This window comes from Equus przewalskii, chromosome 15 (assembly GCF_037783145.1).
Source record: "Equus przewalskii isolate Varuska chromosome 15, EquPr2, whole genome shotgun sequence".
In the NCBI taxonomy this organism is placed as follows: domain Eukaryota; kingdom Metazoa; phylum Chordata; class Mammalia; order Perissodactyla; family Equidae; genus Equus; species Equus przewalskii.
In genome coordinates, this window is record NC_091845.1 from 45,639,921 (window position 1) to 45,655,671 (window position 15,751).

General features: G+C 36.5%; 1 protein-coding gene across 6 annotated transcripts in view; it reads left to right on the forward strand.

The window, feature by feature from the left end:
- Window positions 1-15,751, forward strand: part of ULK4 (unc-51 like kinase 4) — a 507,669-nt gene that overhangs the window by 91,042 nt on the left and 400,876 nt on the right. For all 6 annotated transcript variants that reach the window (XR_011527046.1, XR_011527047.1, XM_070575799.1 and 3 more), the window contains exon 20: window positions 8,236-8,397. Coding sequence is in view for 4 of the 6 variants with exons in the window: in XM_070575799.1 (XP_070431900.1) it covers window positions 8,236-8,397 (162 nt within the window). In the remaining 2 variants the exon portion in view is untranslated. The remainder of the gene's footprint in view (window positions 1-8,235; window positions 8,398-15,751) is intronic.

Consider the following 15,751-nt stretch of genomic DNA (forward strand, 5'->3'; position numbering starts at 1 on the left):
GGTTCAAAAAGTAAACTGTTGGCTTTATTATTAATTTCTGAACAGTAGCTTATTAGATAATTTTGATGTAACAAAATTCTTTTAAGAGGAAATTTACTTTCATATTTTAATTAGAACGTTTTTTTCTTTTAGAAAACTAGTAGCACATTGCTTATGTATTTAATTAGAAAAGACTGGGTTTGAATTAAAAAGGAGTCCTAGAGGGGCTGGCCCCGTGGCCGAGTGGTTAAGTTCGCGCGCTCCGCTGCAGGCGGCCCAGTGTTTCGTCAGTTCGAATCCTGGGCGCGGACATGGCACTGCTCATCAGACCACGCTGAGGCAGCGTCCCACATGCCACAACTAGAAGAACCCACAACGAAGAATACACAACTATGTACCGGGGGGCTTTGGGGAGAAAAAGGAAAAAATAAAAAAAATCTTAAAAAAAAAAAAAAAAAAAAAAAAAAAAAAAGGAGTCCTAGAGATGTTAGCCATTATGTGTATCATCTTTGAAATGTTTTAGACACTAATTACTTAAAACAAGAAGAGAAATGAATTCAAATTCTTGGTTTTTGATAAAGGTTAAAATGTACAGTTAGATTTTGTTTTCGTTATTGTCACAGTTTAAGTTTAATCTTCCTCATAAAGAAATTTGTGTGCCTCAACATGAGGTTCTTTGTGGGAACTCACAGTTCTCCTTGCCTTTCTGTAGTGAAAGTGGACAATACGTGTGTGGAATAGGAATGATACAGTGTTACTGTTTTTTAATATTACTATTCATAATATTCTGAATGCTATTATTAGTAGGATTGAAAAGGGCTTACCAAGTGTGGAGTTACCTGATGAGTCTTGAAGTGAATCTTTGAAGGTAGAGTGAGGACGCCATCCAGAGCAGAGAGTTGGTGGGTACGAAGCACAGAGCGTGGCCTTTTCACTGCAAGGGCGAGGTTCGCACTTCCTTTCCTCCTGTGGCAGGAACTTCACAGGGCGACTCCAGGGGATGGCTCTGCTGGGTTTGGCATGTAGGAACTGATTAAATATCAGTGGTAATGCCTTTCAAGGATTTATATTGGTCGGATCTCTGTGTGAACTTTCATACTTCTTTGACTGTTTTATCCCATTACATGCTTTGTACTCTTAACAAATTCTATAGCTCTTCTGTTTTTTTTCTCATTTAATACCTATCCTTATGGTTAATCTATTTATCTTTTTATTATTATTTTTAGCTTAATGGTATTATGCTTAGAGAAAATGGTGGGTGTATGATTTCAATCATTTGGAATATGTTGAGACTTTTCTCATGACAGTATTTGTATACTTAGGGGGAAAAAAGTGAATTCTGCCATCGTTGGGTAATGTGTTTTATTCTGCCCATTAGGTCAAGCTTGTTAATCTGACAGATTGATAGAGAGATAGATACAGATATAAATCTTCTATTATTATGCTGATTGTTTTTTGTCTGTTTTGTCAGCTACTGAGATATATGTTTTAATTGCCTTCTTTGGTGGTATTGTGATTTTGTTGTATTTTGCTTTTATGTGTTTTGAGTATTGGCTATTAGGTATGTATAAAATTCACATTGTTTTTCCCTTGGTTTATTGAAATTTTTATCATTATGTTGTAACCTTAAAAAATTCCCAGTAATATTTTTTGCCCAACGCCTATTCTGCCCAATATTAATATAGTTATACCATCCTTTGAGTTAGATATAATTCATGTATCTTTTTCCATTCTCTTATTTTAAGCCTTTCTAACTGGATAACTATATGTTTGATGTGTCTCTTCATATAGTTGTATTTTTAAAAACTTCTGTTTTATAATAATTTTATCTTCATTATAGTATTTAGTCCATTTAAATTTATTGTACCTGTTGGTGTAGTTGGATTTATAGCTGCTATCTTATTTTGTGCTATTCTCTGTGTTTTGTGTTTATTTTTTCTTTGCTTTCTTTTTTGGTTTAATTGTTTTTTTGTAATTTCTTTTATTTTTTAGTGATTATTCTATTTCTCTCTTTCTTTTTTTTTGTTTCGTTTTGAGGAAGATTAGCCCTGAGCTAACATCTACCACCAATCCTCCTCTTTTTGCTGAGGAAGACTGGCCCTGAGCTAACATCCGTGCCCATCTTCTTCTACTTTATATGTGGGATGCCTACCACAGCACGGCTTGCCAAGTGATGCTGTGTCCGCACCCGGGATCCGAACTGTCGAACCCTGGGCTACCGAAGCAGAACGTGGGAACTTAACTGCTATGCCACTGGGCTGGCCCCTATTGCTCATGTTTTTGAAATATATTTTTTCTGTGGATACAGTTGTAGGTTGATGATACTTTTAGCAATTAAAGATATTGTTCCACTGTCTTCTGGCTGCAGTTGTTGCTGTTAAGAAGTCAGCTGTCAGAGCAACTGTGGCTCCTTTGCTTTTAACTTTTCATGGGCTTTCCCCTCCTGCAGTCTGCTCTTTCCAACATACACCTTCAGCCTCCAACTCAGATCAGTGGGGAGTAAGGGAATGGGAGAGTTATTTCTTGTCACATCTATTATACTTGATTGTAGCCACTGGGAGCTCTAGCTGTAATTGGAGCTGGGGAGGGGAGTCTTCATGTGACTTCCTACTTGCATGAGCCCTCAGCTTACCTCTCATTTTTCTTGTTCACCTTGTTGGACAAATGCTCTTGGGACAAACATCAGCTTAAGTGCTCTGGGCAACTCTCAGGGTTCTTGCCTACACAGTCACTAGCCTAAGAATTCGGTGCTAGTTCATTGATGCATTTAAGAAGGTTTGTGTATTTTCTTATTTTACACCTAGAATTTTTAGCTGCTTTTAGAGGGATAGAATTGTCCAGATATCTAGCCCACTATATTTTAAGAAGAGGAAATCCCATTTTCAGATATCTAGCCCACTATATTTTAAGAAGAGGAAATCCCGTTTTCTTGACTGAATGAGTTACTAAAACCATAAACTATGTAAAATAAACTCCAGGTACCTTGAAGCCATTTTAAGAAAAATCATAGTTTTACTGAATCTATAAATGTGAAAATAATGTCTATATTTTAGATGTTAATTTTAGTACTCCTTTTTGGAAAAGTAGACACATAGATTAAAATTATATAGGCAGCAAAACTTTCTTTTTTGTTAAGCTGCCTACAATGCATTAGATCTACTTAACACCATTAAAACGTAGTACAGCTCTTTATTAATAAGCCTAGTTATCATACGCTTGTTTTCATAGGATTATTTTCTAATCATCATATCATTTATCCTCATGATAAGATGAAATAGGTCTTTAATTTAAATGACAGATATTAGTTCAGTCCAGTTATCCCTTTCAAAGAGTTTATTAAGCAGAAAATAGTGCCAATTTTATTGCTTGTATGGTATCCCACGGGGTATCCCAGAGGGACTAGGATAGCTCATTTCGGGTAGTAGCAAGTTGAAATGGCCTTACAGCCTCACTCAGTTTGTAGAACACTGGCATGACACATGGCCCCTTTCCAGGCTAGGTGCTAAAATACTTGTGGTTTTTCTAGTACTAGGAGTGAGTCCTCTAGAAATTGGCTGACAATTGTGATGTGAAGCACATGTTAAGGTATTTGAGAGGGCCCCCATAAATAGTACCTTTCCCCCTCTACAGTCAGGGGAAAGGTTTCAGAGCCTAATGAGAAATAAGACAAAGAGTAAGTACATATGTGTCTGTAATGAGAACTAGGGTGGAAGGACATAGCTTATATCTGTGAACAAATAGACTTCCTTATACTGGGCGTCCACCTTAGGGAATCTTAGCATCCCCCAGATATAGCAGCACTCTCCAAGTGAAGTCTCTATCCAGGTAAGACTTATGTTGGGGGGATGTGAGAAGACAGCTCTTGTGTGACTGGGCCTGGGCTCAAGGAAGAGGGGGAGGAGTTGAGGTGAGCACTTAGGCATGCCCAGTTTATTCTTTTCAAATTTGCCAGCTAGGTGAAGCATTGTATTTCCCTTTGGGCAGAGTGAATAGAGGAACAGTGAGAGGCTAAAAGTTTTACATTAATTTATTCTAGCTACGTGGAAGGAAACATCAGGAATGGGGAGGAAGAAGCATTCTCTCCAGTACTCATTCTGAGAAAGGAAATGTGTTGAAGCCTGAAGAAGTTCAAGTATCTTTAAAATTTCTTTTCTAGCAACTTACAATTCATACTACATGATAATAATAATAGGAAGAAAAGCTAACATGTTGAGAATTACTACTTTTTATGACCTGGATTAAGTTTTACTTTATGTTATCTCATTTAATTTCCCAAATGCCTTGTGTTTTGTTGTCTCCATTTTATAGATGGTGGAACTAAGGGCACAGAAATGAAATGCTCAAGGACGTATAGCTAGTGGAGTGAACCTAGATCTTGCTCAACGTCTTCTCATTGTTTTAAAGTATTTTTTCATACATACATACATATATACATAGATACGTTTATGTAAGAAAAATATGTGAATTTGGATTAAAAAAGCAATACATTCATGCGATAATAATCTAAACAATGTAAAAATGTCTAAAGTAGAATTAGTGGACCCCTTCCCCACAACCTACATCTATTGTAATCACCGTTTACAGAATGTTGTATAACTTTTTATGTCCTGTCTTTATATATTTACATATGTATATTTTATTTTTAAACAAATACAGGATTATATTATACATAGAATTCTTTAATGTATAATTCAATATCTTTAATTGACATATAACTTATATAAATGCTGTGATAGTTAGTGTATATATATTACAAATATTTTCTTCCAGTTTAAGACACTGTAAGGCTTAATGGTGTCATTAGGAGCAGAAATTTACAATTTTGATGAAGTTTAATTTTAACAATTTTTAAATTTTATGCTTAGTGCTTTTTTTCCCTAAGGAAACTTTGCATACCTCAAAATAGCCAAGATATTCTTATAATCTCTTCTAGAAGGTTTTGGGTTCTAACTTTTGCATTTAGGTTTGTGATTCATCTCAAATTAATTTGTGAGTATAAAGTTTTCTGAGATGTGTTTTATGGTCCAGAATATAGTCTAACATGGTGATGTTTCATGTGATCTTGAAAGAATGTGTATTCTACTTTTGTTGAGTGGGGTGTTCTATGGATGTCAAGTTGGTTGATGGTGTTATCCTGACTGACTTTCTGGCCACTTGTTCTGTCAGTTATTGAGAAAGGATATTGAATTCCCCAACTAAAATTGTGGATTTGTCTATTTATTCTCTCAATTTTATCGATTTTTGCTTTAGGTATTTTGAAGTTTTGTTATTAGGCGCATAACTATTTACGATTGTTATATCCTCTTGTTGAATGACTCTTTTATCATTATGAAATGACCATTATCCCTGGACATATTCTTTGCTCTGAAATCTACTTTTCTGAAGTAGCATAGCCACTCTGGCTTTCTTTTGATTTATGTTAGCATGGTATATCTTTGTTCTTTCTTTTACTTTTAACCTATCTGTGAATTTATGAGGGTTTCTAGGAGACAGCCTGTAGTGTCTTGCTTATTAAAAAAATCTAATTTGAGAATCTCTGCCTTTTAATTAATGTGTTTAGACCTTGTGTTTAGTGTGACTCTTGAAATAGTTGGGTTTAAATCTACCACCTTGCAATTTTTGTTCTATTTGTCTGTCTTTTTTTTCGTTTCCTTTTCTCTTTTCCTACCTTCTTTTGGATTAATTGACTTTTTAATGATTGCATTTCCCCTCTTTTATTGGCTTATTGTACTTTTTTTCTTTATAGTACAATTGGTCTTTCATATCCATGGGTTCCACATCTGCGGATTCAGTCAACTACTGTCGAAAGGCCTATAATGGTTGCATCTGTACTGAACATGTACAGACTTTTTTCCTTGTCATTATTCTCTAAACAATACAGTGTAATAATTATTTACATTGTATTAGGTACTGTAAGTAGTCTAGAGATGATTTAAAGTATACTGGTGGATGTGTGTAGGTTATATGCAAATACTATACCGTTTCATGTAAGAGACTTCAGCATCCATAGATTTTGGTATCTGTGAGGAGCCTTGGAACCAATCCCCTGTGGATACTGAGGGATGACTGTATATACCTCCAATTTATCACAATTGACATTCAAGTAATTATATATAGACATATATAATATATAAGAACCCTATATAAGAACCTTTCACCAGAATGCATCTTATACTCCTCTTCTAGCTTTTCTATTATTGTTGTACATTTTACTTCTGCATATTTTTTTTGCTTTGTTTTTCAGCATTGAGGTATCATTGACAAATAAAATTGTAAGATATTTAAAGTGTATAAACTGATGATTTGATATATGTATACATTTTGAAAGGATTCCCCCATTGAGTTAATTAATACATCAGTCACTTAATGTATAACTCCCCCTGCCCTGTTTGAGTGACAACACTTAAATTCTATTATTTTAGCAAATTTCAAGTTTACAATACAATACAGTGTTATCAACTATTGTCACAGTGTTTTACATTAGATCCTCAGACCTTATTTGCCTTATAGTTGAAAATTCGTACTCTATTTCCTTCACCTTTACCTTTGTTTTTGAAAGATGTTGTTGGGTATAGATGTGTAGATTGTCAGTTATCTTTTTTCTTTTTCTTTTGATACTTTAAAGATTCCACTCTGCTGTCTTCTGGTTTGCATTGTTTCTGATGATAAGTCTCCTGTCTTACTTATCTTTGTTTCTCTTTCATAATGTGTCTTTTTGGGGCTGGCCCTGTGGCCAAATGGTTAAGTTAGCATACTCTACTTTGGTGGCCCAAGGTTTTGCAGGTTTGGATCCTGGGCGTGGACATGGCACCGCTCATCAGGCCATGCTGAGGCAGCATCCCACATAGCACAAACAGAAGGACCTACAACTAAAACATATGACTAGGTACTGGGGGGCTTTGGGGAGAAGAAGAAGGAAAAAAAAAAGAGAAGGTTGGCAACAGATGTTAGCTCAGGTGCCAATCTTAAAAAAAAAATGTCTTTTTACTCTAGCTGCTTTTAAAAGTTTCGCTTTATTACTGGTTTTTAGCAGTTTGATTATGATGTGCGTCGGTGTGATTTTTCTTTGTTTCTTCTGCTTGTATTCATTGAATTTCTTAGATCTAGAGTTATTAATTTTCATGAATTTGAAAATTTTTCAGCCAGTATTTCTTTGAACAAGTATTTTTTCTGCCCTCCTCCCCCACATACACCCTTTTGGGATTCTCACTACACATACATTTTGGTCATTTGAAGTTGTCCTGTAGTTCACTGATGCTCTGTTCCATTTTTTTTTCAACTTTATTTCCTTTTGTTTTTATTTTGGATACTGTTTGTTGCTAATTGCCATGTCTGCAGGTTCACTCATCATTTAATCTACAGTCTAATCTATTAATCCAATTTAATGTATTTTTCATATAAGACATAATCTCTGGCATTTTGGTTTGGGTCAATTTTATATCTTCTGTTTCTCTCCTTATCATTCTTATGCTTTCCTCTTCCTTGAATATATGCACTATATTTATAATAGCCATTTTAACATATTTTTCTTCTACTTCTGTCATCTGTGTCATTTCTATTGATTGAATTTTCTTCTTATGAGTCGTATTTTCCTGCTTCTTTGCATGTGTGGTAATATTTAATTGGATGTCAGACATTGTGGTTTTATATTGTTGAGTGCTGGAGTTTTTTGTTTTCTTTTAAGAACTTTGATGCTTTTTCTTGGACTCATTTAAGTTACCTGGAAATAGTTTGATCCTTTTTGAGGTTAGCTTTTAAGCATTGTTGGGATGACCCAGAATAGCCTTTAGGGTTAATTTGATCACACCACTGAGGCAATACCTTTCTTAGGACTTTCCTGGATGCCCTTGATGTATTTAGGTGGTCTTTGGCTGATTCTTGCAGTGATTATTCCTATCCATGAGTGATTTCTGTGGATTGTTCTGCCTGCTCCTTATGATTTTAAAATTATCTTCCAATTTTTATGTTATGCTTATATTGTGTATTTTCCAGATTATTTCAGCCTTTTAATTTTTATTAAACCATTAAAATTGTTGTACTAGGTTTAGTGATTAAATGATTATTTGTAATAGTTTCATAGTAGCCTCAAAGAATGATCACACTTCCTTAAATACCTAGCACATCCATGGGCAGATGATACACTATTGGTATCAGACCTTTATTTGCAATTGTTATGAAGAAATTACGTGTATATATCTCTCATACTAAATAACACCCTTTTAATCTTCTTGTTCTTTGCGCTCTCTCATCCTCTAGGAAGAACGTGTTGTGAATCACATGGCAGCAAAGATTATTGAAAATGTCTGCACTACCTTTTCTGCTCAGGCCCAGGGCTTTATTACAGGAGAAATTGGACCTGTTTTGTGGTACCTATTCAGACATTCCACTGTGGATTCTCTTAGGATAACAGCAATATCGGTAAGATGGAGCATCTTTTGGGCATATATCTGGGTATATTTAAACACCAAGTTTGAAGAACTGTGCCAGAAATAGTCGATTTAATTGGATAGGTAGGAAACAAATCTCAGAGTAATGGTTGGTGAGAACAATAACTTGATTTTCTCCTAAAGCAGAATTTTCAAAACTGGGGCTGGGAAACCTTGGGACTGTCAGAAAATTCCAATAGAACCTTGTGGGACCGTGACATTATGGTTTCAAAAACTATTTGGAGGTATAGTGGAAAACTGGCAGTGAATAGGGTGCAGAATTTGGGTTGGTTTATTTTTAGCATTCCCTGACTTTTCCTGTTAGTTCCCTCTTTCAGATTTTGTGTTAAATGAGTTTATCATGTGGTTCTAATGAATTCATTTTAATGTTTAGGCATCTGTGGTTTTGCAGGTTTTCTATTTTAATCGATTGTCTGCTACTTTGCTCACATGGTTATAATGACTTGGTGTAAAGGATAATTATGTGTGAAGATGTATTAACATGATTGTATCAATTTAATAGTCTGTTGAACAAATACAACCCCTTTTCCTATGATTTATTTAAATACTCTTTTTGATCACCAACCTCATCATACTCTCAGCCTTATATGGTAGCCTCACTGTATTTCTCTCACCTGCTCATTCTTGCACTTCTCACTGTGGCAGTTTCATAACTTGTCCTCTTTCCTTAAACCTCCAGTCCCACATTTTCCTCTTGCATCCTCAGTAAATGACTTTCCCCCGTACCTCCCAAAGAAAATGCATATCCCCCTTCACAGCATTACTTCTTTGCAGAGTTATTGCCACAAACTGTCACTCCTTTCTGGCCTGTTCCCTCTTCAACCCAATCTGGTATCTGTTCTTAAAATGCCACTGAAGCTGGTCTTGCTAAGATGTCTAATGACCTTCATGTTGCTAAATCCTGTGGATATTTTTGGATATTTTTCAATTCTAATATTTACCTATGTAATTTTGAAAATCAAGGGCTAACAGTCCTCCTCACTGAATATCATTAAGCAAAGGTTATATAGCATCCATCACACACATCTATCTGCTTCAGGAACCACATGATCTCAAAATCACGAAAAACCCTCTTTTGAGAAATGTCTGTTCATGTCCCCTGCCCATTTTTTGATTGGGTTGTTTGATTTTTTGTTGTTGAGTTGTGTGAGTTCTTTATATAGCATGGAGATTAATCCTTTATCAGATATATAACTTGCAAATATTTTTTCCCAATTGATGCGTTGTTTTTTTTGTTTCAATCCTGTTTTCCCTTGCCTTGAAGAAGCTTTTTAGTCTAATGAAGTCCCATTTGTTTATTGTTTCTATTGTTTCCCTTGTCTGAGAAGACATGGTGTCCAAAAAGATCCTTTTAATACTGATGTCAAAGAGTGTACTGCCTATATTTTCTTCTAGAAGCCTTATGGTTTCAGATCTTACCTTTAGGTCTTTGATCCATTTTGAGTTTATTTTTGTGAATGGTGAAAAAGAACTGTCAATTTTCATTCTTTTACATGTGGCTATCCAGTTTTCCCAGCACCGTTTGTTGAAGCACCATTTCTTTTTTCCATTGTATGCCCTCAGCTTCTTTGTTGAAGATTAGCTGTGCATAGATGTGTGGTTTTATTTCTGTTTCATTGATCTGTGCACCTGTTTTTGTACCAGTACTGTGCTGTTTTGATTACTGTAGGTTTGTAGTATGTTTTGAAGTCAGGGATTGTGATGCCTCCAGCTTTGTTCTTTTTTCTCAGGATTGCTTTAGCGATTCGGGGTCTTTTGTTGCCCCATATGAATTTTAGGATTCTTTGTTCTATTTCTGTAAAGAATGTCATTGGGATTCTGATTGGGATAGTGTTGAATCTGTAGATTGCTTTAGGTAGAATGGACATTTTAACTATGTTTATTCTTCCAATCCGTGTGCATGGAATCTTTCCATCTCTTTAGGTCGTTATCCATTTCTTTCAGGAAAATCTTGTAGTTTTCGTTGTATAGGTCTTTCACTTCCTAAGTTAAATTCACCCCAAGGTGTCTTATTCTGTTTGTTGTGACTGTCAATGGTATTGTGTTCTTGATTTCTTTTTCTGTTACTTCATTATTAGAGTATAGAAATGCTACTGATTTATGTAAGTAGATTTTATTCCCTGCAGGTTTGCTGTAGTTGTTGATTATTTCTAAAAGTTTTCCGATGGATTCTTTGGGGTCTTCTATATATAAGATCATGTTGTCTACAAACAGCGAGAGTTTCACTTCTCCCCTCCCTATTTGGATTCCTTTTATTCCTTTTTCTTGCCTAATTGCTCTGGCCAAAACCTCCAGTACTATGTTGAATAAGAGTGGTGCTAGAGGGCATCCTTGTCTCGTTCCTGTTTTCAGGGGGATAGCGCTCAGTTTTTGCCCATTGAGTATGATGTTGGCTGTGGGTTTGTCATATATGGCCTTTATTATGTTGAGGTAATTTCCTTCTATCCCCATTTTGTTCAGAGTTTTTATTATAAATGGCTGTTGTATCTTGTCAAATGCTGTCTCTGCATCTGTTGAGATGATCATGTGGTTTTTATTCCTCAATTTGTTGATGTGATGTATCATGTTGTTTGATTTGCGGGTGTTGAACCATCCCTGTGTCCCTGGTATGAATCCCACTTGATCATGATGTGTGATCCTTTTGATGCATTGCTGAATTCAGGTGGTCAAAATTTTGTTGAGAATTTCTTTTGTTGTTGTTAAATTTTTTTTGTTTTTTTTTAAAGATTGGCACGTGAGCTGACAACTGTTGCCAATCTTCTTTTTTTTCCCCTGCTTTTTTTCTCTCCAAATCCCCCCAGTACATAGTTGTATATTTTAGCTGTGGGTCCCTCTAGTTGTGATATGTGGGATGCTGCCTCCACATGGCCTAATGAGCAGTGCCATGTCTGCGCCCAGGATCTGAACCCTGGGCCCCCGAAGTGGAGCGTGTGAACTTAACCAGTCGGCCATGGGGCTGGCCCCATCTTGGGAATTTTTGCATCTATGTTCGTCAGAGATATTGACCTGTAGTTCTTCTTTTTTGTGCTGTCCTTGTCAGGCTTAGGTATCAGAGTGATGTTGGCCTTGTAGAATGTATTAGGAAGTGTTCCATCCTCCCTAATTATTTTGAATAGCTTGAAAAGTATAGGTATTAAATCCTCTCTGAAAGTTTGGTAGAATTCCCCAGGAAAGCCATCTGGTCCTGGGATTTTATTCTTTGGGATGCTTTTGATTGCTGTTTCAATCTCGTTGTGATCGGTCTGTTCAGATTGTCTGTTTCTTCTTGACTTAGCTTTGGGAGATTGTAAGAGTCTAAGAATTTATTCATTTCCTCTAGGTTATCCATTTTGTTGGCGTATAGTTTTTCGTAATATTCTCTTATAATCCATTGTATTTCTGTGGGGTCTGTTGTTATTTCTCCTCTTGCTTTTCTGATTTTGTTTATTTGAATTTCCTCTTTTTTTCTTTTAAGTCTGGCCAGGGGTTTGTGAATTTTATTTAACTTCTCGAAGAACCAGCTCTTTGTTTCATTGATCCTTTCTTCTGCCTTTTTTGTTTCAATAGCATTTATTTCTGCTCTGATTTTTATTATTCCTCTCCTTTTGCTGACTTTGGGCTTTCTCTAATTCAGTTAGGTGTAATTTGAGATTGTTTATTTGGGATTTTTCTTGTTTGTTAAGGTGTGCCTGTATTGTGACGAATTTCCCTCTTAATACAGCTTTTGGTGTATCCCAAATGAGTTGGTATGGCATGTTATCTTTTTCATTTGTCTCCAGATATTTTTTGATTTCTTCTTTAATTTCTTCAATGATCCATTGCTTGTTCAATAGCATATTGTTTAGTCTCCACATCTTTGTCCCTTTGTCAGCTTTTTTCTTGTAATTAATTTCTAGCTTTATAGCATTATGATTGGAGAAGATGCTTGTTGTTATTTCAGTTTTTTAAAATTTATAGAGGCTTGCCTTGTTTCCCAACATATGGTCTATCCTTGAGAGTATTCTGTCTGCACTTGAGAAGAATGTGTATTCTGCTGTTTTTGCATGGAGTCTTCGATATATGTCTATTAAGTCCTACTGTTTTAGCTTTTCATTTAATTCCACTGTCTCCTTGCTGATTTTCTGTCGAGATGATGTATCCATTGATGTGAGTGAGGTGTTGAGGTCCCCTACTATTATTGTGTTATTTTTAATATCTTCTTTTGGGTTTAATAGTTGCTTTATGAACTTTGATGATATTTATAAGTGTTATTTCCCCTTGATGGAAGGTCTCTTTGATCATTATATACTGCCTCTCTTTACCTGTCTTATCTTGAAGTCTACTTTGTCTGATATAAGTATTGTGACACCTGCTTTCTCTTGTTTGCCATTGCTTGGAGTATTGTCTTCCACCCCTTCACTCTGAGCCTGTGTTTGTCATTGGAGCTGGGATGTGTTTCCTGGAGGCAGCAAGGTGTTGGGTCTTGGTTTTTAATCCATCTCGCCACTTTATGTCTTTTTATTGGAAAATTCAATCCATTTACGTTTAGGGTGAGTATTGATGTATGAGGGCTCTATGCTGTCATTATATCACTGGTTTTCAGGTTCTCCTGCATTTTCTGTTTTCTCGTCCTGTGTGTTTTGGTCTACCCGTTGAATTATGTCGTTTGTTATGATGTATTCCTTTATTTTTTCCTTATTTATTTTTTGTGTCTCTGTTCTGCTTTTTTGTTGAGTGGATACCCTGAGGTTTGTATTCAGAATCTTGTGTATAAGATAATCCATTTTCTGATCCCTCTTATTTCCTTAGTCTAAACTGATTCAGTCCCTTTCCTCTTCCTCCTCTCCTAAGTTGTTTTTCTCATATCTTATTCCAACTTGTGTTGTCAGTTTGTGGTTAAAGTGACAAGATTGTCTTTGTTTTTGGTGTTTTCCTTCCCTTTAGCCTAAGGCTATAGTTGAATATTTGTTATCCTGTTCTGATACTGTCTACCTATTTATCTCCTTACTCTGTGTTTTTTGACCCCTTTCTCCCTTTTGTTCTTTTTTCAGGTATGAAGGCCTTCTTGGGGAGGTCTTGTGGCTATGAAGTCCCTTAGCTTTTGTTTTTCTGGGAAAGATTTAATTTCTCCCTCATATGTGAAGGGCATTTTTGCTGGATAGAGTATTCTTGGCTGAAGATTTTTGCCTTTTCAAGTTATGACTATGTCGTTCCATTCTCTTCTAGCTTGTGTCTTAGAGAAATCCACTGAAAGCCTGTTAGGGATTCTGTTGTAGGTTGTTTTCTTTTGCCTTGCTGCCATGAGTATTCTTTTTTTGTCATTCATTTTCGCCAATTTTACTACTATATGCCTTGCAGTAGGTCTTTTTACGAGGAGATTTGGAAGCTTCTTCCACACATATTTCCCTCTCATTCTCTAGATTTGGGAAATTCTCTCCTATTATTTCTTTGAACACACTTTCTGCTCCATTCTCCTTCTCTTTACCTTCTTGTATACCTATAACTCTTACATCGCATTTCCTCATTGAGTTGGATATTTCTTGGAGACTTTCTTCACTTCTTTTTAGTCTTAGTTCTGTCTCCTTCTCTATCTGGAGCATTTCAACATGTCTTCGATTATGCTGATACACTCCTCTATGATGTCCACTCGAGCATTCAGGGAATCTGTGGTTTGTTTTATCTCTTCCATTGTGTGTTTCATCTCTAATATTTCTGATTGATTCTTCTTTACAGTTTCAATCTCTTTTGTGAAGTAGCTCCTGAACTCGTTGAATTGTTTCTCTACATTCTCTTTTACCTGGTTGAGTTTTTCGATGATAGCTATTTTGAATTCATTGTCGTTTATTTTACATAGTTCTGTGTCCTCAGGACTGAGTTCTGGGTGCTTGTCTCTTTCTTTCTGGTCTGGTGATTTGATGTAGTGTCTGATGTTGGAAGGTTGGCTCTTTCTCATTCTGATATTATTCAGTGGCAGTTACAGCCTATTGCCACTGGGTGGGGGTCGAGAGCTGCATATTTTGATCCACTTCTGCCTCCAGATGAGATGGTGTGGGGCCAGTCGGGGTAGTGGTGCTTTCACCTGTGTGCACTCTGGGATTTCTCAGTCAGCCCTTCTATCTATTCATGTGAAAGCTTTTGCCCTGTTAGAGGGCTTCTCTTGAGGATACAAGGGTTCTAGGGAGTCCTGGGTGATCCTGAGAATGAGCAATCCCTCTCCCACTCCTTCTCTCATGGATCCTTCCGTGGCAGCGATCACAGTCTTTAGTGGAGGGAGTGAAGTTCTCTCTTAGCCCAATCCAGCTGCTCTGGAGGGGCCTCCACCCTCTGCTCCCTCCATTGTGTGGCTGTGTGTCTCTCCGAGGTTTTTGTGTTCTTAGGATGTCTTTTGCTGGAGTGTGGATGTCACTTTTTGTTGTTTGTTGGAGGAGAGAGAGTCCTGGGCAACTTCACTGCACCATGATGCTGATGTTACCTTCCTAAACTTCTTGTTTCTTGGTGATTCTGTTTGTGTTTCTTACAGATAGGCAGGCTTCACATGTGAATTAGTCTATTTCTTACAAATTGCCTTTATTAAATAGAGTGTGAGAAATTCTGGAGGTAAGACAATGTTCTTTTTAATTTGAAGATCTAATTGGCTTTCTTAAATGATTCATGAATCAGGCAGCACCAGTCTAGCAAGTAGAGAAACACTCCCACAATGTTCCTTTTGAACCAAATTTTGAGGTGAATTTTGAACTGGAACTATTCTTTCCAGTTTTAAATGTAGTCTCAAAATCTATTTTAGTAAGTAACTATTTCAAAACCAAATCATGGAAGAGCACACTTGAGATCTGATTTTTTTGATTCAGAAATTACAGGCACTAAGTGTTGTTAAGCCTCCACAAATCTCTCAACCTTGTTTGATACCCAGAAGTGACCAGGTAAAGGTGCTTTTCTGCATGAGGTTTTCAGAGTGGAATGTCTGTTAGGTTTTTGAGAGCATTCTGAAGATGAGACATACCAGTTGCCCTCATATTGCTTTGAATAAATTTAGAATTAGTGTGGACAAATTTTATCAAGAAATGTCCGTATTGTGATTGGCTTGGTATTTTACATTGATAGTCAGTTTTTCTGATGAGACTGTTCACTTGTGTTGAAGTTACATTGGGAAAACCCTTAATTTGCTTGAAAAATGCAGGTTGTAGCTTGACCTATAGGGACTTTACTTTAAATGTTCTTTTTTTCTGAGGAAGATTCACCCTGAGCTAAATCTGTTGCCAATCTTCCTCTTTTTTTAATGTGAGCTGCCACCACAGCATGGCCACTGACAGACGAGCAGTATGGTTCCAGGCCCAGGAACCGAGCCTGCCCTGCTGAGGTGGAGCATG